The 26,661-nt window shown below is 38.7% G+C and overlaps 2 protein-coding genes across 4 annotated transcripts; one reads left to right on the forward strand and one right to left on the reverse strand.

Annotated features, from left to right (window-relative positions):
* Positions 1 to 170: 170 nt before the first annotated feature.
* aldob (aldolase b, fructose-bisphosphate) lies at positions 171 to 4,353 on the reverse strand. The gene is made up of 9 exons (XM_084429943.1): positions 4,109 to 4,353; positions 3,322 to 3,434; positions 2,893 to 3,104; positions 2,144 to 2,198; positions 1,884 to 2,044; positions 1,636 to 1,719; positions 751 to 925; positions 463 to 662; positions 171 to 364 (listed from the first exon to the last, which is right to left on the reverse strand). The coding sequence occupies exons 2-9, from the start codon at positions 3,431 to 3,433 to the stop codon at positions 269 to 271; spliced, it is 1,095 nt and encodes a 364-aa protein (XP_084286069.1). The 5' UTR covers position 3,434; positions 4,109 to 4,353; the 3' UTR covers positions 171 to 268.
* A 1,570-nt stretch (positions 4,354 to 5,923) lies between these two features.
* rnf20 (ring finger protein 20, E3 ubiquitin protein ligase) lies at positions 5,924 to 26,478 on the forward strand. 3 transcript variants are annotated; one of them, XM_084430456.1, is made up of 23 exons: positions 5,964 to 6,120; positions 7,003 to 7,175; positions 7,681 to 7,749; positions 7,917 to 8,015; positions 8,122 to 8,269; positions 10,255 to 10,440; positions 10,567 to 10,682; positions 10,760 to 10,906; positions 12,112 to 12,186; positions 12,967 to 13,086; positions 14,863 to 15,042; positions 15,194 to 15,329; positions 15,411 to 15,553; positions 15,659 to 15,815; positions 18,607 to 18,901; positions 19,482 to 19,599; positions 19,750 to 19,899; positions 20,018 to 20,230; positions 24,161 to 24,286; positions 25,285 to 25,425; positions 25,583 to 25,687; positions 25,786 to 25,974; positions 26,076 to 26,478. In XM_084430456.1, exons 2-22 carry the CDS (start codon positions 7,014 to 7,016, stop codon positions 25,960 to 25,962), a joined length of 3,063 nt encoding a protein of 1,020 aa, XP_084286582.1. In that variant the 5' UTR covers positions 5,964 to 6,120; positions 7,003 to 7,013; the 3' UTR covers positions 25,963 to 25,974; positions 26,076 to 26,478. The 3 variants fall into 3 exon arrangements, with proteins under 3 accessions (XP_084286583.1, XP_084286582.1, XP_084286581.1); XM_084430457.1 differs by having other exon boundaries at positions 5,924 to 6,120; positions 15,432 to 15,553; positions 25,786 to 26,478; XM_084430455.1 differs by having other exon boundaries at positions 25,786 to 26,478.
* The last annotated feature ends 183 nt before the right edge of the window (positions 26,479 to 26,661 follow it).

The raw sequence follows: 26,661 nt of genomic DNA on the forward strand, positions 1-26,661 counted from the left end.
GCTGCTCGTTCTAAATCAGATACAGATAAAGTAGCACAGTAAAGATTACATTTATATGAGTGCATTAGTGAGAGAGCATGTGTAAATTAATTCTACCTGGCAGAGTCTCTCTAGTCTCCACTAATAGTGAATCTGTCAGTTTTGGTTACTAAGAAATATAAGCTAGAACGTTTCAGTTTCACAGCTATTTTATTGATAAATCACAGAACAATCTATGCATGTAAATTTTGCATTGGCCAGAACAAGTTGCAGTTGTTTGTTGTTGAGTTTAGTAGACATAGCTGGCGGTAAAGAGGGACTGTTTAGCTGCTTGGTCAGCCTGGCCTGAGGGCTTGTATTCGCCTTTTGATGCAAGACTATTGATCTGAAAAGGAAACAAAAAAAATAATCAAGAAATGCCGCTTCATTTAATATGGTAGGCCTATAAACTGACAACACAATATAAAGTTTGACATTGGTTACCTTGGCACGTGTGACGAAGGCATCCTGTCCAGCCTTCTTGTTCGCTGCTTGTCCCTTCCATGCAGCTAGAGCCGAGGCCTGGAGAGCACGGCCATAAGAGAAGCTCAGCTTCCAGGGTCTGGTCAGGGGAAGCTGGTTCATGGCATTCAGATTCAGAGAGGCCTCCTCCTCACTTTGACCACCAGAGAGGAAGCAGATGCCTGAGAACCAGAAGAGAGATATGTTGAACGTTTGAAGAGCACTTAAAATGGAGGCCTTCCTCTAGTGACCGGGCGAGGACCGACATACCTGGTACAGCAGCCGGGACAGTGCGTCTGAGAGCAGTGACTGTTGCCATGGCAACCTCCTGAGGGGTGTACTTCTTGGTGCAGGAGTGTCCAGCAGTGACCATGTTTGGTTTGAGCAGAGTTCCCTCCAGATACACGTGGTGGTCAGAGAGAGCCTTGTACACAGCCGCCAGGACCTTGGTTGCAATTTGTTGGGAGTTATTTTTACTGGATAATTTGGAATTGCTCTGCTTTAAAGGGTTAGTTCACCCAACAATTCTGTCATTAATTACTCACCCTCATGTCGTTCCAAACCCGTAAGACCTTCTTTCATCTTTGGAAAACACATGAAGATATTTTTGATGAAATCCGAGAGGTTTCTGAACCACCCAACAACAGTAATAATGACTTTATTCTACGTCAGAACGCCCGACTAACTATTGGCTAGCTCCTGCGTCAGCATCACACGCATGTGTCGTGGTGCTCATGTGACCAGCGTCGGCCAATAGTGCGTTCTGACGTAGAACCAGGAAGCCCTGCACTGTGTTTACTACGTAAATAGCGTAGCAGAATGACGTGGAAGAGATTGTCGAATAAAGTCATTATTTTTGTTTTGTTTTTCACAAGAAGTATTCTCGTCACCTCATAACATTAAGGTTGAACCACTGTAGTCACATGGACTATTTTAAACAATGTCTTCACTACCTTTCTGGGCCTTGAAAGTTGCAATGATGTTGCAGCCAATGGGTGGTTCAGAAACCTCTTGGATTTCATCAAGATCTTAATTTGTGTTCCGAAGATGAACTAAAGTCTTACAGGTTTGGAACGACATGAGGGCGAGTAATTAAAGACAGAATTTTCATTTTTTGGGTGAACTAACCCTTGTTTATTCTGGAAGGAAGCTTACCTTCTCAGTGGCGTACTGGCACCGTTGCAGATCATGATCTCCGTCTGGGAGGATCTCAGGCTCTACAATGGGAACCAAGCCATTCTAAAGGAATTGAGGAAGAATTAATCAGAAGAAAAGATCCTATATACAGTTTGGAAACAAAATAAATAGCACTGGCACACTATCAACTGTTCAGAGTCGTGTAAAGGCTGTTTATGACCGATAAATAGGATTCCATGAGCCAGCCACATTCAGTTTAGACATACCTGTTGACAAATGCTGGCATATCTGGCAAGAACGTTAGCGTTTTCAGCTATTGCGAGAGCAGAGGGGCAGGCGTCAGAGATCTTAAGTACACAACGCCACTTGGCAAAGTCACAACCATCCTTCTTGTACTGGGCACAGCGTTCAGACAGACCATCCAACCCTGAGTGAAACAGATCAGGCAAAAATAGCTTCCTTTAAAATGGATACAAGTCAGGATAGATAACTGTCATGTTAAGAAGTATCGGAGTAAGAAAGTTACCCTGTGTGGTTGTCTCTCCAGCTGTACCGCCCAGGCCTGCTGTGCCTTTGTCCACCTTTATGCACAAAAACACAAAACTTTCATTCATAACATTACTGCCAAGATTAATGATAAGACCTTGTTAGTTGTGTTTAAATCATAGACTAAAAAAATATGGACGTAGTGTCCGTGACGTCACCCGTAGGTTTCTGAAGACCGTTTTTGAAGCCTAAAGTGGGCGTGGCCGACCGTCGCCATCTTGGTAGCGCGTCACTCCCGAATTTATTTATTTTTACAGTCAGACAATTAGCTGAGGTAACGTGACGGCTAACAAACAGCTAATGATGACTAATGACCCCAGCAGCGGGAATCCACCTGTCACTCAAAAGTGGACACCCTTAATTATGCCGAAATTTAAGGCTTAATATAATTTAAACGGATGAGTTATAAAAACTCACAGTTGTCATGAAGGGCAAAATAAGCTATATAGACCAAAGCCACTTTTTGCACCAGGCTGTAAACGTGTTTTTTTTCTGCTGTAAAGTTGGGTATTTTAACATGGGGGACTCGGAGATGCAGATTTGACTCACTTCTGCACCCAGCCTCAAGCGGCCAGTCGATGAATTGCCGTTTAATTCACTTCCGTGTTGGTTTCAAGAGAGAGACAGGGAGGCTGCCGCTTGGTTTAAATCCTTCAGTTGCTACATCATGAATAAATGCATTCGAACCATGTTTTGGAAAATATCTTCAGAAATGCACCGAAAGCTCACCTTGATACCAACTACGATGCCCATATCCTTGACGACTTTTGGAAACAGAACTCCTTTGTTTGATTTCTGGTACAGTGTTTCATGGAAAAAGATGACACCACCAATATTTTCAGAGATGGAAGCGTCTACAGAGAAGAGGAGGTCGCGATAGCTACGGCGGTTCTCTTCAGTGTTCTCCACGTTTATCTTCTGAAAACGATTCGCCATGGTGCCTAGAATATGAAACAAACATCTAAGACCATCTGGCGAGCGATACATTTCATGATCACTATATCTTCAAGCTGATACGAGTAAACACAGTAAGATAACACTGTTAATAACCATGTATAGAGTGACAGTTGAAGCACATTCATAACTTCTTGTTGATCAATTAAGGCATTTTGCATAAAGGTGGTACTCTATCAAACGCAATATGCCACACATTCCTACCTGTGGACTCATCTGCAGCCAAGATGCCTTTTCCAGTTGCCACAATGCGCTGGGCAATTGTGCCAAGCTCCTTCTTCTGCTCCGTAGAGAGAGCTGGAAACTGATGCGTCATGCTGGCAAGAGGAGCAGATGTATGTTATTAGCTAAAATACTAAACCCATAATTTACAGAACTTCTGTTATTCGGCTCACTGGTTATGCACTCTTATCTGTAAATATTTGGCCTGACTGTTGAACTTTAGTCCAGAGAGAAACACACCGGCTCCTCCCACTGAACAAACAAGTCCAGAGTTCACACTACTGATAGACCTGAAGATTTTGCACTTTTCTTTGCGATTATGTGCAAACATTTTCACACATTAGAGCAGTATCATGAAGAACTGCACAACACTGTCTTTTACACCCTGTGTATTTATTAAAGTTATGAACTTCCTCCCTTTCTCGCAGTGCACGAAAGTGCGCACGCGTGGCTAAATTGCAAAATGCATAGCCTGCGTTGATTCAGTAGATCATTTTGCACTGTCAAACCAAACCCGGATTTTTGCTAATGTGATTCATGACATAAATTAAAGAGCAGAACCTAATAAATATGTAGCGACAGTATTGCATAACACATCTGCACAGTTTGAGAACAACTGCATGTTAACGTTTCAAAACGTACATTTATGTATAAGTATACCCTTCCAAACTAGGCATATTATACTTAGTTAAATTAATATTAAGACTAATTTCACATGATGCGATGACAATACAACTAAAAGAGTTTAAAAGTCGAACGCCATCCTTACTTGATAGGTCTGCAGGGAAGTAGCACTACTGTGTGTGAATGGATGAAATGGTCTCTCCTCACTGACGCCAATGGATCTGAATGAATCGGGACCGAGCGACTGGAACAAGTGTGTATTTATATGAGGCGAGCGCAGAGGCCGGGCAGGAGTGATGCGAACGGGCGTGCTCAGACTCCGGGGACGCCATTGGCTGGGAGATTGGACGGGTGTGTGAAAATATCTGCCTATGTCGACTTTGGAAGAAGGCTTTTAACTCCAAAATGTCCATAATAGGCCTGGCTACACCCATCCTCACACTTAGTGTAATACACATATTTTAAATTATTTCGCAAAATATTTGGAAAACCATGGATGAACTGTGAAGCAGTTATTGATTTGAAGCTAAAGTTGATTTTCAGGTTCTTCAGTTTCCGCATTGTCCTTCTCAATCATGTTCACTTTGTAGGTCGACACAGACAGTGTGGGAACCCTAAATAGAGCATTCATTTGATGCTTTTGAACTGTCAAACGCATGCTGTTTTCACATAGCCTACTTCAAACTTTCACAAACATTTCTTGTAAGAGAAATGTCCTCAGTTTGGCACCTTATGTAAATTATACACTAAACATAAAATACCCAAAATGCCATAGGCTAGGCTACTCAAATAATTAGGCTACTTTGTGTGTGTGTGTGGCCTACACAAAAACTGTCCCCACAAAGTTACAATATCCTTATACTTTTCCTTGTGGGGACATTTTTTTGGTCCCCATGAGGAAAAAAAGCTTATTAATCATACTAAATTATGTGTTTTGGAAAGGTAAAAATGCATATTTTTCTATCTATTTTTCTACGTCTGTGGAGAGTCCCCATAAAACATGAAAACCCAACATGTGTGTGTGTGCTGGATGAGTGTGGTTAACAAAGTTGTCTGATTGTTGTGACGTCAGTCGAACACAGAGAATTACATCAAGAGCAGTTGATGAAATCATTTTGGCAAACAGACAAGACATGGTCTGATGAAAGGGTTCGAGGAGTGAGGCCAGTGATAAACTTGCAGCATGATGAAGACAAAGACGTGCACAAATGACCAGAACCTTTAAAACAAGGGAAAAAAAATCTGGGGATTTCACAACTTGAACTCTGAATTCAAAGGCAAGAGTCTGAAATACATGCAAGGACAGAGTCCAGATAGTCATAGTTCGTGCTCAGAGCGTGACACACACAAAACTGCAGTGAGTGACAAATAATGGTATAAGGATCCTCACAGAAACCTTTCTGCTATTTTGCATTTCAATAATATCTAATTTCTTCTTTTTCAGTTATCATTACTGTTGAAAATGGGTTTTGCTGCATATGGGAATTCACAAAAATATTTACTTTGCTTGAGTATCGCATAATATTATGCTAAACAAGACATGTCTCTTCTTGTTTAATCTTATTCATTTTGTGTGGCCAAAAATGAACCCATCAAACAAATAAAGAACATAGATCCGGTAAAGGAATAGTTCACTTAAAATGAAAATTCTGTCATCATTTACTCACCCTAAAGTTGTTTCAAACCTGTATGAATTATTATTATTTTTTTTTTGCTGAACACAAAAGAAGACATTTTGAAGAATGTCGATAATCAGACAGTTGATGGACCCACTGTCTATGGATGGACCCCACTGACTTCCATAGTAGGAACAAAAATACTATGGAAATCAGTGGGGTCCATCAACTGTTTGGTTGCCAACATTCTTCAAAATAAATTATTTTGTGTTCAACAGAAGAAAGAAACTAATTTTTAAGTGAACTATTCCTTTAAGTTGTGTGGTATAGTGATATTCGCACAGTTTTTACAGGGAAATGAGACTGGCCTGTAATGGTCCTTCCACCACGAAGTGGCGCTGCAGTTGTGAAGACTCCGTCAGCTCAGCGCGCGGTAGAAGAAGAGAAGCTGCGCTGTTTCCGGGAGGTGTTTCGGCCGCTGGATGAAGCGCAACAGCTACATCCACAAAACCATTTCACAATCAATAACACTCAAAATTAGGTAAGAAATGAACAAAACCTACTTAGTTAGAGCGTTATTATATAATGCACAGTGCGTTTTTAGCGCGAGAGTGTACCAGCGCCTTCATAGATCAGTGTTGTGCTCGGGGATTACACTGGCTCGCCGCAGTTTAACAATAAATATATTTTCATACATTCGTGTTTCTGTATAATATATTAATGACGGCTTCGAGTGTGTGTTATTGTGTCCCCTAACAATAAAGTACCATTGTATCTTCTGAAATATCATGGAGTAACATGTCAATGTGTATTGTATATGATTGAGTACCACGGTATTTTTTTAAGGTGTTATGATGTTATCATATTTTACCATTAGTTATCGTTACCATGCTAAAATACTGAAGATTAGTACAGTTTGGTGTAAAGTTTAGCGCTACTTTAATACTACTATTACTTAGAACAATTAAAACGTTATAATTATTACATCTTAAATGTGGGGTTACCTCTATGTCAGGCATATTTCATTTTAAATATTAGCATAATAAATGAATAAATATTTAATACAATCATAAATTAATAAATATTTAAAATAATATTACTGCTAATATTATGTTATGATGATAATAAGAAACAACCATTATAATTGTTATGCAACATGTGTTGTATAATAGCGATAATGACAACAACAATAATGTAAATTATTATTATTGTTTTATTAGCCTGTTGTTTAGAAGCATAATTTAAGTCTTTGAACATTTATTTTCCTGATTCCTTGATTCTCTTCATAAATTGTTTATTGTTTGTGTTATAATTTTCTCCCCCACACAATTCAATTATAATACAGATGCTCTGCACTTTATATTCCATAAGCACTTTTGTGATTTATGACTGTGTGTGGATACTGATGGTGTCTTTTCCACAGTGAGGTGCGTGATGTCCGGTCAGAAGCGCCCCAGCGATCCCAGTAGCTCTGCCCCCCTCGGCGCTCCTCCAGAGAAGAAGAAGGGAGGTGAGGATGGAGAGGGAATGAGCACTGGATCAGGAGGAAGCACTGCGGTGGAAACCGTCATCAAACTGGGAGGAGGATCCAACCTGGTGAGAAGCTCTTTTTGTGGGATATCATTTGAGCATTCAATATATATATATATTTATGTGTGTGTATATGTATTTATATGTATATATTTATATGTGTGCATATATATATATATATATATATATATGTATAAATGTCTTATATTTAATATTTACACACACACACATATATATATATATATATATATATATATACATATACACACACACACATATATATATATATATGTGCGTTTATATTTTATATATATATATATATATATATATATATATATATATATATATATATATATATATATGTGTGTGTGTGTTTATATATATATATATATATATATATATGTATGTGTGTGTGTATATGTATATATATTTGTATAAATGTCTTATATTTAATATTTCGATTTGTCTTGAATCTGTGTGAATGTGTGACAGTGTTATGGAAAAATTAATTCCTAATTTGTTCACTTCTGACTCCTGATTCTGGTCCCTACTGACACTGTTGTTCTTGCAGGAAGAACAAGATATAAAAGCCCTGCAGATCAAAAACAGGAAGTTGGGAGAATCCCTAGACCAAAGACAGGTAGATACATAATACAACCCTTTCATTATTTACGAAAAACATAACAAAAATAACAAAAAACATTGAACAGAGTATTACATCATCATTACAATACATTCCATTTCCTACTGAAAAGTGGGACACATGTATACATGCAAACACGGACTCTTCCTTCTGTGTTGATGTAGGTGATTGAGGATGAACTGAGAGAGAGAGTTGAGAGGTTGGAGACTCGTCAGGCGACAGATGATGCAAGTTTGTTGATTCTAAACAGATACTGGAACCAGGTAAAGTATTTTGGGTTGTATTTACAGTCTATATAAGTTGAAATTATATTTCTCTCAAACGCCACCATTTTTTATTCCTGATTTTTGTTCCACCCTGCTTTATCAGTTTGATGAAAATGTGCGATTAATTGTTCATCGCTATGACCAATCGGGGAGCGAGCCCGTGGAAAGCCAACCGCCGGAAGGGCGGAGCTTAAAACCTGGGACACCAGAACCAGATGGAGACTCGAACCAGGAGCGCGCAAAAGACAGAGGTACAAGATTTCACCCAAAAATGAAAATTCTGTCATCATTTACTTGTTTCAAACCTGTATGAGTTTCTTTCTTCTGTTGAACACAAAATAAGATATTTGAAGAATGTCGGTAACCAAAACCCCATTGACTTCCATAGTATTTAAAAAAAAAAAAAAAAAATGTATATGTAAGTCAATGGGGTCCATCAACTGCCTGGGTACATGCCTGCCTGACAGATTGCTGTAGCCCCTCAGTTTTTAAGCACATGAACTGAGCCAGAAATATGACAAAACTATTTGAATTGTGTACATTTTCAAGATGAAGAAGAGATTCTGAGCACCATAATTAATATTTTAAAATTCAAAACGCAGAAATTCAGATAATACAAAAGTGGGAATGCATTTCAGCCTTCTTAAGCGGCACATGCACATACAAAATATCCTTTGACATAAGAAGTGCCTGGCTGGGAGGACAACTTCACTGTCCTGTAAACACATTAACATGTGAAGCGGAATAATTTTACCTTGTGCAATCTTAGAATGGTTCATCATGATGGCACTGTCTTTGTGAATACAACAGCCATAATGTGTGTGTGGCTTTTGTTGGAGCTGAAGTTGAATTAACCTTTAAAAGCCTAAAATTTGTATGATATTAAGCGGAAATGAATCATGTAATCGCCCCTGCTGTTACACACATCTGAATGATCATTTGTATTGTTCATGTCTTGAGCTCAAAATACCAGTAATTGTCTGAAATAAAATCCTGATGTGGATTCACATCTATCACAGAATGATCTCTGTGCGCACAATTGCACATTCATGTTCAATCACGGATTGAAGCCGAAATAAATTAATGTAAAACTAAATGTATCTTGCAGCACAGGGTGAAGTCAGTATGTACGATGATTTGAGACAAATATAATGTAAATGTAATATAAAACTGTAAATGGCGCTCTGGATTTTGAACAGGGTCCTGAATTTTAAAGACGTGGCGCTGCGCTTCTCGTCGGATGTGCAAGCCCTTTTAGGCATGCTAATCATTTTCTTACTAAATATATTTATATATATATCGACTTTCCCAAGGCCCTCTACTCTTCCCTGTTGAACCCGCAAGCTTGACTTTTGAATTTGAATTTAATTTGCTGTTCTGAATGTCTTCTTCATCTTGAAAACTTGAAGCTGCATTCTTAAAAACTGGATATTTATCCAGTTTAAATTCATGTACAATTTAAATTAATTTGAGTGTAATTAAATGAAAACAAATAAATGTAATAAATTATTTTTAAATAGACTTTATCTTCGGTCTTGTTTTTTTTAAAAAAAAAAAAAAAAAAAAAAAAACTAATAATTTTGATGCATCACTACATTCTTGAGTCAGTTTTTTGCTTAGGGTGTGTATCAACGCCTAAAGTTTAGCCTTGTGGCTTCAGACAAGACCGCAGTCCGTTTAAAAAATATATTTAAGTTGGCATTTAACAGAAGTTATACTTTACTATACTTTTACTATAGTCTTTTCTTCCCTATTGTGATGTATGTATATTCGAGTGAAACAGCTTTTCGAACAAGAACAAATATAGGGCGGGGCTTGATTTTGTCCATGGGGAATTGATTGGATGGTTGTGGTTTGCTATTGGTGGATCTGATGTGAGTGACAGGTTGTCCCGCCCTCACGCCAGTAAACACGTCATCAGAGAAGAGAAGAGATGTCGCTGCAAGAGAGAGGGGAAGTTATTCTGATTAAAGATTACGAGGACACATTCATTTGAATTTTTTTTTAATAAAATTCACAGATAAATCATTTATAATAAATAGTGCAATATTCCATAAAATGTCATGGTGATCTTTACACTATAACAGCAACTTAGAGTTTCATGGTGTTTGAATTTAATATTGCAATTAATTCCCCATTCTCTCTGTTCTTTGAAGGTCAGATCTGTCTTTTCTCAGGGTCTGGTCTCGCCTCTAACCCTGATGTAAACCTGTTCCTCTTGTGATGTTTCACACAGGTCAACAGGGGGAGGGAGTGAGCTCTTTTCTGGCCACGCTGGCCAGCAGCAGCAGTGAGGAGATCGACACGGAGCTGCAGGAGCGAGTGGAGTCCAGCTGCAAACAGGCCAGTCGTGTGGTGGAAATCTACGAGAACCTGAAGAACACGGTCGATCAACTGAAGAAGGACGTGGAGTCCGGAACAGGTGAGACCAACTCTAAGCAGCTCAACATCTCTTGTTGATCAATCCAGCAAATTAACTAAAAAAAAACAAATGAAGTTTATATCTACTGTCTGTATTTAATGTGCGTATTCATGTGACTTCCTTCAGGTGGCAGTCTCTGGGACGCCGCTGTCCGCCTCAACACCCTCCTGACCAATGAGAATGAACGTCTCCGCCAGCTGACCAACAGCCTCCAGCAGAAGCATAGTCACATGACCAGTGAGGTTGGTGATTGATTTGTTGACATGTTTATCTCTTAACCTTGCTGTATTGCTCATAACGTATGTGTGTGTGCGTTTAGTCTCGCTCTTTGGGCCGTGCGGCTAATCGTGCTGATAACAGGATCAGTGAGCTGCAGGGTCTCATTGAGGAGCTGCAGTGGGACATGGAGAAAATCAGACGCAGGGAGAATCGCCTCAACACACACCTCGCAGAGGTGCTGGAAAGGGTAAGGGGTTTTTGCCCAACAGTCAACATGAAATCAAAATGGACACTACTTACCATCAGGCCCTGATATACTTTAAGCACAGTCAAAGAACGAACTGGTGTGGCGTCATTTCGAACAAAATACGTTTTTAATTCTATTAATGCTGCACAGGTATTTCAAACTTCCTTTTACCCCTAAGCATAGAATGAAAAATAACTGTTTACACTGAGTATATCGGGGCCTTTAAAGTCGGTGTTAAATGAAAATGTTGTTTTTTTTAAAGAAAGATTTTTTTTTATACCTCATTTCTTTTTTTAATATCGTAACCAATGTTCCCTGTAATTTTTTTTCTTGCCTCTGATATTGAGCTATTTGTTCTGCAAACATGACGGTATTCTTTCCGCAACTGATTTGTCTCACTGCCGCTCACACACAATCATTCTCTTTCCATGAAACCTGTAGACCGCTGGTTATAACTACACAAGCTCTTCAGCGGTTGACCAGAGCGCTACAATTATTTCTCATTCAAACTTATTATCAAATGGATTTCCCCGCACATTTGGTATCTGTCAGAAGTGCGCGGCCGCACACACGTGTAGCTTAGAGGGAACACTGATCATGACTGGATCTTCTGGTGACGTATGCAGGACTTCTCCAATCATTTAGTTTGCTTAAGCCCTGCCCCATTCTAACAGTCAGCTTCGGCTCACATTCAGATCTGTCTCCAGCCAATCAACAATCATTGCAGAGAACTGAGTCCCGCCCTACAAGTTTATCTTTTTCGATAATTCATTACACTCAGACGTCACAATACAGAATAAAAGATCTGTTGCTACTTTGATTTCAAACACGTCCTTGGTCTTTTTGAGTGTGATTGATTATTGCATGTTATTCTTAGGATTTTTTAATAAAAATGTACTTTTTAAGCCAAAATTAACTTTAATAAATAGGCAAAGAACTTTTTATTTTCAATTTAGGCTACTGCTGTGTATAATACAGCCTTTCTTTAGTTACCAGCATTTTAATATCAGTTAACAGTAGTAATGTAATAAGGTTTACCGCAATAATAAGCAAATGACAATGGCACTGGGATATGTCAAGATGTTATGTCAAATGTCAAAACATATCGACTCCGACAGACATTTGTGATAGTAAACCCAAGATATAGTGTTGTTATTGTTTTACAATGTGGCAGACCTGATATTGTGCTCTTCCGTCATACACAGGTGAACAGCAAAGGTTATAAGGTGTGTGGCGAAGCCAGCAGTGTATGTGGAACCATCACGATTAACAAAAGAAAGGTAAATGAGTAGTCATGTCCTGTGAACAATGTTAATGTTTCGTATTGAATCTCACTGTAAACATGAAGCAAGCAGGTATTTGCATTTTTGCACACTGTAGAATCCTTCAAATGTCTGAGCATTGGGCTGGTAGCAGATGCATCATGTATATCAATTGTTGTTTTCAATTCTAGCCATTTTATACTATAATTGAAAAATGTGTGGTTGGTTAGATTTTTAAATGTTTTTTAATAAGTATTTTATTATCACCAAGGATGCATTAATTTGAACACAAATACAGTAAAAGTAATTTAAAATAACTTTTCTATTTTTACTCCAGTCTTCAGTGATCCTTCAGAAATCAGTTTTATATGCTGATTTGATGCTTTTTTTTATTATCAATGTTGAAAACAGTTGTGCTGCTTCATATTTTTGTGGAAACTGTGATGCATTTTATTTAGGATTCTTTGATGAATAGAAAGTTCAAAAGAACAGCATTTATTTGAAATAGATTTTTTTTTTTGTAAATTTATACAAATATTTATCACTTTAGTGCATCCTTGCTGAAAATATATATATTCTTTTTAAATCACCCCAAACTTTTGAACGGTAGTGTATCTTTAATATTTGCTGACTTGCTCATCCATATATTGATGACATTGGCAGGTTTTTGCTATACAATAGAAGGTTCTATAAATGTTGAATATGTTGTTATATAAATGATTGTTTATGTTATGGTTCCTGAATGCTGTCTTCATAATAAAGGTTGAATCAGTTAAATCCTTTCTCATCTGTTGTTAGTTTGAGGAGATGGACAGTGAGTTGGAGGAGAACCGGGAGCTGGCGGAGAACCGGCTCAGTGAGCTCCAGAAACTCCAGCAGGACCTTCAGACAGTTTACCAGGAGAACACTAACATGAAGGTAAAGCCCTCGAGACCACATACACCATTATCATCTTAGATTAATCTTATGTTTATTGTGAGACCTCCTGTTCAGGCAATACCTGATTAAATCTGATAGTCAGAGGCAATCAGCTCTTTGAAGTGGAAAATTAAAACCCCACACTTTTATATCTTGTCCTCGAAAGAAAGCTTCTTATCAGTTTTACTCACATGTGACTCGCATAAACACATTTTGGTAAGCTTTGAAATGCTGCCTTGTGAAAGCAATTTGAAACAAGGAGAAAAGGCAACATTGTAACAACATTGTCTCCGTTTTGGAACAAAGTAATGATCTACAGGTCTGAATACACCCACCGTCAAATAAACAGCATGCAAATATACAAAAAGAGGTGATTTTATAGACCAGTTCACCATACACTACCATTACATTTTTTTAAATCTAAATAATGCCCATTAAATATCAAAGAATCCTGAAAATGTTGTATCACTGTTTCCACAGAAATATGATCCTGCTTGTGCTTTCAAATGCTCCCGCTCCCGTTTTTTAAAACACTTTCAAGCGCTTACGTGCGCTGATCATTGTAGCCAATCACAGGCATATCTGATGAGCGCGTGAACACAATGGCCAATCAGAGGGTGTTTACGATTCCACTCAACAGCGCTAAAAGTGTCAATTTTAAAATTCAGTACTTTTTGAAAACTCTATATTCAAATAAAAAAAACTATTTTAAATTGTAATAATATTTCACAATATTACTGTTTTACTGAGCATAAGAGACTTCTTTCAAAAATATTTAAAAAATCTTTGCCTTAAACTTTTGAATGGTAGTACACTACCGAATATTGTTAGTCACTTAAGGGGCTTTCGCACCGGAGTTAACCGTTTCACAGTTCCTAGAACTATTGGCGGAAGTACACGGATTTAGGGCGTGTTCGCACCGCAGGAACTAGGAACGATTTTAGTTCCAGGAACTCCATTTGGAGGAACTAATTTAGCTCCTACTTCAGAGTAGAGTCTAAACCAGCACTATAGGAACTACCAGTGAAGTGTTCGCTGATTGGCCAAACGCACGCGGAACACCAGCATTTTGGTGTTCCGCCATTTAAAAAAAAGCTCTGTAAACACACGGATTATAGCCTATATATTTACTCTAAAAAACTAACTCTACGAACATGGAAAACAGTGATAGATGGGCCTCTTAACCTTTACGCTAAGGAGAAAATCCAACGCAACTTTGAGGGGACCAAGAGAAACATGATTATGTATTTCTGCTCAGCTAGCAACACTGGACGTCAACCACACAGTAGACTTGTAGTCAAGACCGCCTAAACCGAGACCAAGACACGACCAAGACCAAGACCAAGTCGAGACCAAGACCGAGACTAAAAAAAAAACAAAAAAAAAACAGACTAGTGTTGAGGCTAAGCAATAACTTGTATGAATTCAAGAACAGCAGCATACTAGGGTTCAGCCGCAGTTTACATTCAATACATATTAGACGGTATTACTTCAACTACACAGGCAGAACAATACAGAGACAGACCATGTCATGAATGCTAGCACTGTGTGCTCTGGCTCTGGCTGGCATTCTCTGCGTCGTCAAAATAAGTCACAACAACAAGCCCGGCTTATGTCACTTCAGAGTTCCTACTGCCGGTGCAACCAGGAAAACGTTCCTGTGGGGAACCATTAGTTCTCGGGGAACCACCCTGGTGGCTAGTTCCTAGAATTACCCGGTGTGAAAGCCCCTTTGGATTGACTAACAGGACGTGCGTGGTTCTCTCTCTCTGTCAGGTGGAGTTGTTGTCCAGGGCCGAGGAGGTTGCCAGAGAGAGCGCTGAGTATCGCTGTCTGCAGTCTCAGTTCTCTGTGCTTTATAATGAATCACTGGTGCTGAAATCTCAGCTGGATGAGACCAAAGCACGGCTCAACACGACCAGGACCGCCCGCCTGCGCCAGCTGGACCACATGGAGGTACGTGGGGTGATGATGTGAACGAACTGGGAATTAAATGATGTTGAGGTTGGATGGCTGTACATCTCCTGATTCAGTGATGGATCACAATCTGTGGATGTTATTGTCATTGAAGCATGAGTGGAACGACGATTTATGCGTGTTATTTCAGAACGACGAGGTGTCCTTGCAGCGTAAGGTCCGCACTGAAGTGATTCAGTTGGAAGACACGTTAGCACAGGTGCGCAAGGAGTACGAGATGCTCCGGATCGAGTTTGAGCAGACATTAGCTGCTAATGAACAAGCAGGTAACATTCTGTTGCTCTCTTTACAATGATGTGCTCATGTTTGTCTCTTTGTTAAGATCAGCCTTTGAAGTGAGTCTATAGTGCCTTCTCGTTCTTTCTCAGGTCCTATAAACCGTGAGATGAGGCATTTGATCAGTACGCTGCAGAATCATAACCAGCAGATGAAGGGAGAGGTGGTCAAGTATAAACTCAGACTGAGAGAGGCTCAGCAAGAGCACAACCAGGCGAGAACACAAACTTATTGCCTCTGAAATAAAACAAGTATTAGAAGCAAATATTTACTCTGAAAGAAAAGAAGTGGTTGCTGAAGTTTCTGTTGTCTCTTTTAGCTCCGTGTTGCCAAAGGTAATGCTGCTGTCCAATCACAGTCGAGCACAGAGATGGATGTGAAGGAAGAGTCCGCCTCCCCGCTTACGCCTGCCCAGACGGGTGACGTCACTGTGAAGACCGAACCAGATAGCGGCTCCGCCACACCCAGCACAACTGGTACACACTGCGTTTTTAATCTTTAACTGGGGGTGTTTGCTGAGGTATTGAACTATGTATTAAACTTCTGTGTGTATTTCGTCCTGCACCGTTTATGTTACGGATATGAGTAATACCTCAGATTGTTTGGCTTGTTCGGGTGAGGTGTGTTGTTACTTTTCTAAATGATCAAAATAAGATTTTGACATGGCAGACAGACAATATGAATATAGCTGCACGATATATCGAAATTGATGTCTCTAACGCAAGCCACAGGGATATTAAAGTAAACTAAAACTAAAAACATAAAAGAACTCTCACTTGAAATAAAACAAATTTGAACTGAAATAAGTTGAAATGTAAAAAAACGAAACTTTTTTAAAATTTCAGATAGTTTCTAAGTTGTGCTTGTTTCAGTGATGTAATAAAATAACTTAACTAAATTAATAATAAAATCTATATATAATAAAAAAAAAACTAATACAATGACAAAAATGATCAAATGAATACTTTAAAATGAAAACATAAAATATAAAGATAAAGGCTAATTTCAAATATTGGTAAAAAATATCGATTTGTCTATTGATTCTTAAATCCCAAGAATCGTCCAGTCTATGCTGTTTTCAGTTGATGAATGAACAAAGCTTTGTAGCTCGCCTCCATCCAATAAATCGCAATAAGCTTTGTGCTTTATTACTTTTGATATGAAACAGTCTGATTTCAAATTCGGTTCATTTTATTATGGAATTCAAACAATAAATATAATTTTAGTGCTCCTTAAATGTGGCGCCTCAGTTCAAGCGACATGTGAATTGATCATCTCTTCCTCTTTACTACTAGTTACAGCATGAAATAAACATGAATGAACATCAGATGGTGTGTTGAAAGATACAGTACATATCGAAATCCGTATCTTGTCTCATGTCATTCACATGTTTTATTGAAAAGATGTCAATAAAACAGCATGTAAACAATGTTACATTTACCTCAGAAAATGTAACATTGTCCAAATGTCCAAAACTCGTTAGTCAGAAAGAAAAAATAAATCTAGACAGGAGCATTTTGCTAAATATACTATGCACTATATTACAAATTAATGATACATTTTACTGTTGTTCAATATTTAATGTATGTTTGATTAAATCCGTAATTTTTTTTATGACGGCCACCATTTAAATGTTTATATTTCAAACAACGAATTGCAGTACAAATTAAATTATTATAATAAATAAATATGTAATGAAGCTAGTATTATAACTTAATTATTATAAAAACTTCCTTGTGTGTAATTTAAGTGTTTGTATTCAAATCAGTTCATTTTAACCTTCAATATTATAATTATGTAGTACCAACTGACTCCTTGTATAGTTTACTGCATTAGTCGAGAAAATGTACTGTATCTGATATATATCCAAATCGAATTTAATTGAATCTGAATCGAATAGCAAGCTTGTGAATCGAATCGTGAAATGTGTCAATAACCAGCCCTCATAAAAAATATAATAGTACCCTCATGCTGTTTCAAATCTATACGATTTTTGTTTGTCTTCCAAACTCAAATTAAGATATTTTTGATGAAACCTGAGAGATTTCTGTCCCTCCATTTAAAGTCCATTCCACTAAAACGTAAAAAAGGCCATAAAGGCATCATAAAAACAATAATTTAAGCGATTTAATCCAAGTTTTATAATGAAGAGACATGGTCACTGTATATGAGCTGAGTTACTGATCAACGCACATACTTGTAGTAAATGCAGACAATCAAATGTACGTGCGTGTGTGATGCGTGAGAATGACATGAGGGTGAGTAAATGAACGCAGAGTTGTTGGACGAAGTTTGGGAATGTCATTTTGACATGCTTTGCGATTAGAGCTGTGATTGATTGCACTGACGATTGATTGCATATGAAGCTCATCCTCCTCAAACTCATCCGAGCTCCTCAAACTGAAAGCACAAAAATCATTTAAATCAACATTTTTAGTTTTAGTAGTACGATGATTCAAAACGTTTTAGATGGTTTACTATCATGTAAGTGCATTAACAGAGGGAAAGACAGGACATAGTGAGCACCAGCTTGTCTGTGTAAAAAGATTAACGAATGGTTACATTAAAGTAAGAAAAAAATGGGAGTTTACAGAGTTTTAGTGACAGTAATACATTAAGGTAGGGTAGGCCATTTGTTGTGTAAAAACTTTGTTATACTGGTTGAAACTCTCTTCACATCCTGATCGAAATCAATAAATAGAAGTGGTTTAAATATTAAAACGTGCATATATCTTCTCAGTCTCAGGACCAAAAAATGTTCGTCCAAACATTGCATTCAGTCCAAATACGAGGATACGATGTCCTTACCTGCCTGTCAACATATGTATTTCCATACTTCCGCTCACTTGCTCACGCAGACGTCACGTCATCAGCGATGATCAATGAGGCGATGCAGAGTTGTAGACAGACGTCAGTCACCGAGCATCACAAACAAACAGCAGCCACCTTTTACAGTTCCTCCTGAACCAAAGCAACGAGCGAATGCTGCGTTCATGCCATGTCGCAACCGTAATTACAAGGTGGCATCCAGTGACGTTCTACCTGGAACTCTTACTGTCCTCAAAGTTGGATTTATGCGTTTCTTTGTCAACACTATCAACGCTGAAATTAATCTGCACCAGTAAAAAAGAGCCTACATTATTTAAAATATGTAGTCAGTGAGCACGAGTCTAACATAATTCTGAATTTTCAGTTGTGTGTACATTTTTGTTAACTTTTTATATAACCCGCATTCTAACACTTATATATGATATATTTTCCCTTCAGGTGCAACGGTTAAGACTGAACCAGGTACGGACGCGGAGACTGCGGTGAAAGAGGAGGAAAAAGAAAAAGAGAAGGAAAAGGAGAAAGAAAAAGACAAGGAAAAAGAGAAGGAACAGAGAGAAAGAGAGAGGGTGACTCGTGGGAGTACTGGAGGCCTAGCGGTGAAAGAAGAAAGGGAGAAAGCCAGCACTAGCAGCAGCCAATCAGAAGACCTAGCTGTTGAACGCTGCACTGTGATTGGAGGACCTAAACGCAAGGAGGTGGAGCAGCTGAAAATAGTGCGGGTGGAGCTCAAGTAAGTCATTCTGCTCAAAACGATGATTGTAGTAATGAAAATGACTTACATTTACATTTATTCATTTATCCAAATGAGAACAATAGAAGCAGTTAAACTAACAACAGGACAACAATATGCAAGTGCTATGACCCTTCCCAGTTTAATCTAACGCAGTATGTGTACGATAGACAACTACAAAATGGATTTTAATAGGCCTAGTGATGGTAATTGAATGCGATTTACTGCTTTACTGGTTTACTGCTTGCTTTATACTCGCCTGAAATGGCGTTATTGAGTACAACTGGATACACGCCTCACTAGCTAAACTGTTTACCTACGTGACTAAAAGCGAACAAATGAGACTTCACCAACGAGATTTCAGCTCGTGAGCACAGTAAACAAACACGGTTTCCTAGTAACTACAACGGCACTTTAAATCAAATGAGAAAAAGATACAAAACACTTACAGTAACACTAACTGTCACCTCCTGTTGCTTGACTGCTTCTGTCTGATTTGCAATTCCCAAGTCCAAAGTCTTTGGGAAGTGTTAATAATGATAATAGGGAAGCTGATGGTAATGATGCGATTATGAAACAGGAAAGCCCAAGAGTCCCAGAGGGAGATGAAGCTGCTGTTGGACATGTACCGCTCGGCACCGAAAGAACAGAGAGATAAAGTACAGCTGATGGCAGCGGAGAAGAAGGCGAAGTCAGAGGTATATAACCAAATGTACATCCATGCACTATATAGAGCTCAAATTGTTGGAAGCAAAGTGGAATATCAGATTCATCAATGAAAAGATCAAGAGATTAATAGTTTATCAGAACAGTTCAGTGTTACAATGATTATGTGCATGTTTGTGCAGGCCGAGGAGCTCCGTCAGCGGTTGCGGGAGTTGGAGGAGAGAGAGAGGAGAGAAGGAAAGAAGATGGCCGACGAAGAGGCCCTGAGAAAGATCCGCTCAGTGGAGGAGCAGATCGATATACTCAATAAGAAACTCTCTCTTGCTAAGCAGGTAAAGCTCAAATTTACACAAATATATGAGACTGACATTGAGTAATGAATGACCAACTTTCTTCTGGAAAAGTCTGAATTGGTCTCTCTCTCTCTCTCTCTCTCTCTCTCTCTCTCAGGAGGAAGATGCTTTGCTGAGTGAAATGGATGTTACTGGCCAGGCGTTCGAAGACATGCAGGAGCAGAACATTCGTCTGATGCAGCAGCTCAGAGAGAAGGATGATGCCAACTTCAAACTCATGAGCGAACGCATCAAATCCAACCAGATCCATAAACTCCTCAAGGAAGAGAAAGAGGAGCTTGCTGACCAGCTGCTCACACTTAAAACACAGGTGGGTGGGCTTTTGAGATGGATTGTTATCATGTTGAATGAATTCTTGAGTGAATCGTTTGGGTTATGGCAGGGGTTTTCAAAGTCAAAAACAGTGGGCCTCCCTTCTGACACCACGTACATGATGACGCCCCCACAGCCTAACCTAGTATTCAAGTTAGAAATACTAGTTTTATTAGGCTGCTGTCACTTTAAAGGGATAGTTTACCCAAAAATGAAAGTTCCTTCATCATTTACTCACCCTTGTGTCTCACCCAAACCTGTAAGACTTTAGTTCATCTGAAATCTGAGATATCTCTCCCTCCATTGACAGTCATTCATATGGATTAGTTTTACAATCTCTGTATGAACTTTTTGAAGCCTCAAAGTGGTAGTTGCGTAGCTGTCAATGGAGGGAAAGAAATCTCTCAAATTTCATTAAAAAAAATCTTCATTTGTGTTCCGAAGATGAACGAAAGTCTTACCGGTTTGGAACGACATGAGGTTGAGGAATTAATGACAGAATTTTCATTTTTAAGACTAATGCACAGATCCAATTTACTCATCATATTTTTCTTTCTTTAACGGTTTACGTTCACTTAAAGGGATAGTTCGCCCAAAAATGATATTTAATCCATGATTTACTCACCCTCAAGCCGTTCGAGATGCATATGTCAATCTTTTTTCAGACGAACATATTTTCAGTTATTTTAGAAAATGTCTTAGATCTTTCAGTGGTTATAATGTGAAGCAATGGGGTCCAGCTGCTTCAAGACCGAAAATGTGCATGCATCCTTCACAAAAGTAATCCATCCAGCTCCAGGGGGATAAACGAAGGCCTTCTGAGGGTAATCCGTGCGGTTTTGTCGTAAAAATATACATATTTAAAACTTTATAAACGAAAATAACTGGCTTTCGGTGGCGGTCGGCGTGCGTTCATGGAGATGGAAGCATCGTGACGTAGAACGAACGTGACAGCGCAGCCAGAGAGCAGAGCAAAACAAAACTCTACGTTCGTTCTACGTCACAACGCTTCCATCTCCATGAACGCGCACCGACCGCCACCGGAAGCCAGTTATTTTCGTTTATAAAGTTTTAAATATGTATATTTTTACAACAAACCGCACGGATTACCCTCAGAAGGCCTTAGTTTATCCCCCTGGAGCCGGATGGATTATTCATGCACAATTTGCGACTTGGAGCAGCTGGACCCCATTGCTTCACATTATAACCACTGAAAGATCTAAGACATTTTCTAAAATAACTGAAAATGTGTTCGTCTGAAAAAAGATTGACATATGCATCTCGAACGGCTTGAGGGTGAGTAAATCATGGCTTAAATATCATTTTTTGGCGAACTATCCCTTTAAGACATAAGCAACTGCGTTTACTTGAATTCTCGCCAAGATGAGCATTTTAATACATAAATGTGTGTATTTGACCGTTCAAGCGTAAGAAGCCACGAAACTCAATTTGCGATCACACGCTGTCTTAGAGGGGGCTTTCTGTGCACATGCTTTGACTGTGTGCAGAAAGCCGGCTGTCATCTAACGAGCATCAAATTCAGTTCTCTTGCTCTGTTTATAGTGGTTTTTAATAACTAACTTAATAATTTCTTTAAAGTTAAAAGTTAAAGGCAGGGTAGGCAGGATTTTTCTAAAAAACTTTTTCCCAAATTAGTTTAAACTGTCTTTATATATCAATACATAATTAAAATGTAAGTACTCTGAAAAAGAGAGTATAAAAATCGAGTGTCTGTAGTCCTCTCAGGGCGCAATAAACACAGCTACTTATTTCCATTCACTCCCACCCCCCATCCCCCTTCTGGGCTCCTTCCAAAGCCACGCCCCCAAAACACATGAACGCACGATGCCGACCGCTCAGCTGGAGGACGTGTTTACCAGCGCCAAGCGGAGAGGAGCGCAGTGCATGTAGTGACATGTCAGAATCACATGTAATAAAATACCTAACTTTATCATTCATTATGAATATAAACTAACATGGCTGTTAGTACTCACTATCAAGCTAGCATATCGATACTGGTAAAGTTTAAAATATATTGAGTTTGATTCGGTAACGAGCTAGTAACATAAGGCAAAGCTAAAAACAGGTTGCATTAATACACGGTTTCCCATTACCATCAGTTACACTGTGATGAAGGTGAATTCCGTGTAAGATTCATAACATATACGGTGTTTTGCATGTAAGAGCTTCCACGATGAAAGCACTGTTGGCTCTGATGAGGACTAACGTTACACTCCGGTGACAAGTAGCCTACCTTTCTACCTTACTAGTTCCTTTTTTTGCCTTGTTTGCCTTCGCTGACTGTATATGCAGGTACTGGGAATTTTGACTGCTCTTTCTCTGCCATAATTGTGATTCTTCCTAGTTTCCGTGCCTCTTCGCCTCCTCGAGTCAAACGGGTGGTAGCCATGGTAGCGAGCGAGGGAGAATGACAGTCGCCCAGCCAATCATTTCATTTGTTCCGAATGGAAATAAGTAGCTGTGTTTATTGCGCCCTGAGAGGACTACAGACACTCGATTTTTATACTCTCTTTTTCAGAGTACTTACATTTTAATTATGTATTGGTATATAAAAAAAGTTTAAACAAATTTGGGATTCTTTTTTTTTTTTTAGAGAAAACCTGTCAACCTTGTTGACTGCCTTTAATCAATAACGAATTGTGAATATAAGTTAATTTTGTTCTCCAAAATATGATATGACGGGATTGGCTACATCTTTGATTAGGCTATTCTCGTGTGACAGAAGACTACTACTCACTTTTATGATCACCTAGCAAAGAAAATGTAGGAAAGAGGAAATACGGGACAAAGCATGTTTTTTCGTTATAAGTCGGGACACTAAAAATAGAGCTGAAATACAGAACTGTCCCAAGGAAAACGGGACGTCTGTTCACCTTAAGTTTAATGGACAGTCACACTAAGACCCTGTAACAAATGAGAAACATTCAATGTCATATTCTAGGGGTTCTGTTCTGAAAAAATAATAAATATATATTTTTAAATATACATAATCTACAAGTGACAGAATTAACTTTAACGTTAAGGGCTGACATTTGCCCCCTTGTATGATCTCCAGAGGCTTTTTTACATTTTATAAGGGCAAATGTTTAACCTCATTAAATGTATCCATCATCTTTTATGTCAGATATTTAAAATGAAATCAGTTATAATAAATATCAATCAAAATATATCATTGTCAACAAAATACATCTTTGCACTGCATAGTTTGAACAAATGATTCAATGACTGGTTTCATTACGTTTCACATTTTTGAACTATTCTCTTGAATAAATGATTCAATGACAAATAGATTTTGTTAAGTCACTTGTCGCCATCTACTGGTGTAAATATGTTATTGATACAATCTTTATTTGAAGCAAGAAGTTGCTTTCAAAAGGTGATTTACTCCATTTTGATCGCTCTGATAGAAATCAGTGTTTATATTTGAACTATTAACTTTTATCCCAGTACTTCTACGATAGTTGTAATTATTGTAACAGAAATAATGATACTGTGTAGTTAAAAAGCTGTTTCAAACCTACACGACTACTGCTCTCTCCGGCTCAGCGGCTGCACAAACGCAGATTTGAATGTTCGCTGTGACCTTATTACTTGTCAAAGGTTCAATAGACAGAAGAATCGTTGTCATTTAGGAATAAGATCATGTGGGTCTTTGAATCATACGGACCAGGCCCCACGGATCAGAACGCATGTGATTTGTGGATTAATTTCAAAGTATAACCATCATAGAGTGGAAGTTTATCATTTACGACTGTGTTCACGAGGAGAATTCGATGTTCTGAATTGAGTTCTCTTTTGCGTCTTGCGCTTGAATGCTTTAAACTCGCTTGAGTGTTTAAACTGACAGGACTTAAATGATATGCAACTGAGCAGAACGTAAAATGTCATTTTTCTGCGTTTCTCTTAGGTGGACGCTCAGCTGCAGGTGGTCCGGAAGCTAGAGGAGAAAGAGCGCCTGCTGCAGGGCACCATCAGCGCTGCGGAGAGGGAGCTGGGTCTACGCACACAGGCATTAGAGATGAACAAACGCAAAGTACATATAGAACATACAGTTGCAGATTACCTCACACAAATGCAGTTTGTGTACTTGCAACATCATAAATACTATGTGAAGAAAAGTAGCAAGTAAAATTGCACAAGAAAATTGGTTTTCTCTGAGGAGGCAAGGGAGGCAGTGAGAATGAATGGGGAAAGACACTAGAGAGCTGGTCTATTGTGCTGTTCACATGATAAATCCATTCGCAAATCGGTTTGAATTAATAAATAATGATGTTTAATGGGAAGACTAATTAAAAAGCAAGTAAACAACTCACCCACTTAAATATCACCACTTTGTTACAAAGCATTCAAACCTGACATAACTTGAAAACATGATCTGTGAGTTTTTTTTACAAGTAAGCTTTACTTACTTTTTCACCAGTTTGGTGAAATTAAAGGTAGATTTCCATGTCTTCCAAGCTGAACATCAGTTAAATACACATGAAATTTGTTTCATGCATTCGTATAGTTATTATTTTGTAGAAGTGCTTAAAGCACTAGCTTGTTGTGAAATATAATCGTAATAAATAGAGCAGTAATTGCATTTTAATTATTGTAAAACTAGAATTGTATTGGTTGTTGTTAATGTTAATTTACTTAACCTGAAAAATCTGGGATAGTTCACACAAAGATGAAAATTCTGTCATCATTTACTCACCCTTAAATTGTTCCAGTTGTTCTGCTGAACACAAAAGAAGATTAATTGAAGTATATGGGTAACCAAACAGTTGATGGACCCTTCTGACTTCCATAGTATTTTTCGTTCCATGCTATGGAAGTCAATGGTCATTCTTCATAATAACTTCTTTTGTGTTCAGCAGAAGAAACTCATACAGGTTTGGAACAACTTGAGCGTGAGTAAACGATGACAGAATGTACATTTTTGGGTGAACTGTCCCTTTAACATGAATTTACATTAGAAAACATTGAGGACATTTCAGAACAGCACTGCACGCCACTGAAGTACGTCTCTGACTTGTCTGTGTGTTTCAGGCGCAGGAGTCGGTGCTGCTCTCGGAGGAGGTGCGCACTCAGCTGGAGGGGGTGCAGCAGAGGTTGAGCGCGGTCAGAGAGGAGGTGGTTGAGAACAGCATTTCTCGAGAGAAAGAGTCTTTCAATGCCCGTCGTGCACAGGTGAGCAGACCGTGATGAACCCTTCTTTAGCTCAACGCCAGCTGTGCGTAATCAGAGGTTTAATAGTGTTGATCTACATACTGTTGTTCATCTGTGGATCGAACTGACCATTTTGTGCTTTTTTTTTTTTACCGTGATGTTTCTTTTATCTCATTAGGAGGACATTTCCAAACTGCGCAGAAAGATTGAGAAGGCCAAGAAACCGGCCGAGAATATTCGAAATGGAGATGAGATCCTGAATGAAGAAATTAACGATTACAAGGTCATTTTATGTTGTCCATTTGGATGGGGGACTAGAACTAGTTGTGTGTTCATAGCCTTTAAGGATCTGTTTTTTTTCTTCTTTCTTCTGTTTTGCAGGCCCGATTGACGTGTCCATGCTGCAATTCACGTGTAAAGGACGCCGTTTTGACTAAGTGCTTCCACGTTTTCTGTTTCGAGTGCGTGAAGACGCGCTATGACACCCGTCAGAGAAAGTGCCCGAAGTGCAATGCTGCATTTGGTGCCAATGATTTCCATCGCATCTACATTGGATGAGACTTATTCACGGTATCTGCCTCTGTTTGGTCCAGTTCCTCAACATTGTTCTGCAGGTGGAGCTTTGTCCTGTAATGTTGAGCGCACATCAACAGTTTTACATTCCTTTTCAGAAAACAACCAACATGTTCAGTTGCATCGGTTTAGCAGAACTAACCTGGTCACATTCCACAGGTCGGTCTTGGCAAACATTTTTCACTCATAAAAGCTGCTGCTGCTTGCTTTCAGGAGTGTCCTGAATGTTTGTTGACTTCCTTTGAGTTAATACTGCCTCAACCAGATCTCCCATTCCACCTCAACTTTACATGTACTACCCAGATCCAATGTGAACCCATCAACACGAGTGAGCTTACAGACCTGTGATTGAAAACAAGCTGCCTCGTCGACTGTGCAGTAGTTCTTTTGCGTTCAGTTTGCTGAACAGCTGGTATTGCATTTTTGTACTGTCTGTTATGACTGCTTATAGTGATGGTTGTGCAACTGCTTCATTGAAATCCATTAAAATATTGAAATGTATTGACAATGTCTTTATGCTTTCTTATTAAAGTTATGGTAACACTTTATTTTGAGGTTCTACTTACTATAGTGATAACAGTAAATTATGCATAATTACAAGTAACTAACACTAAACCAAACCCTAACTCTATAGTGAGTGCATGTAGTTAATATTACTTAGCACTTATAGTAGGTACAATGTAA

The sequence above is a fragment of the Rutilus rutilus genome (genome assembly GCF_951802725.1).
Source record: "Rutilus rutilus genome assembly, chromosome: 14".
NCBI lineage: Eukaryota > Metazoa > Chordata > Actinopteri > Cypriniformes > Leuciscidae > Rutilus > Rutilus rutilus.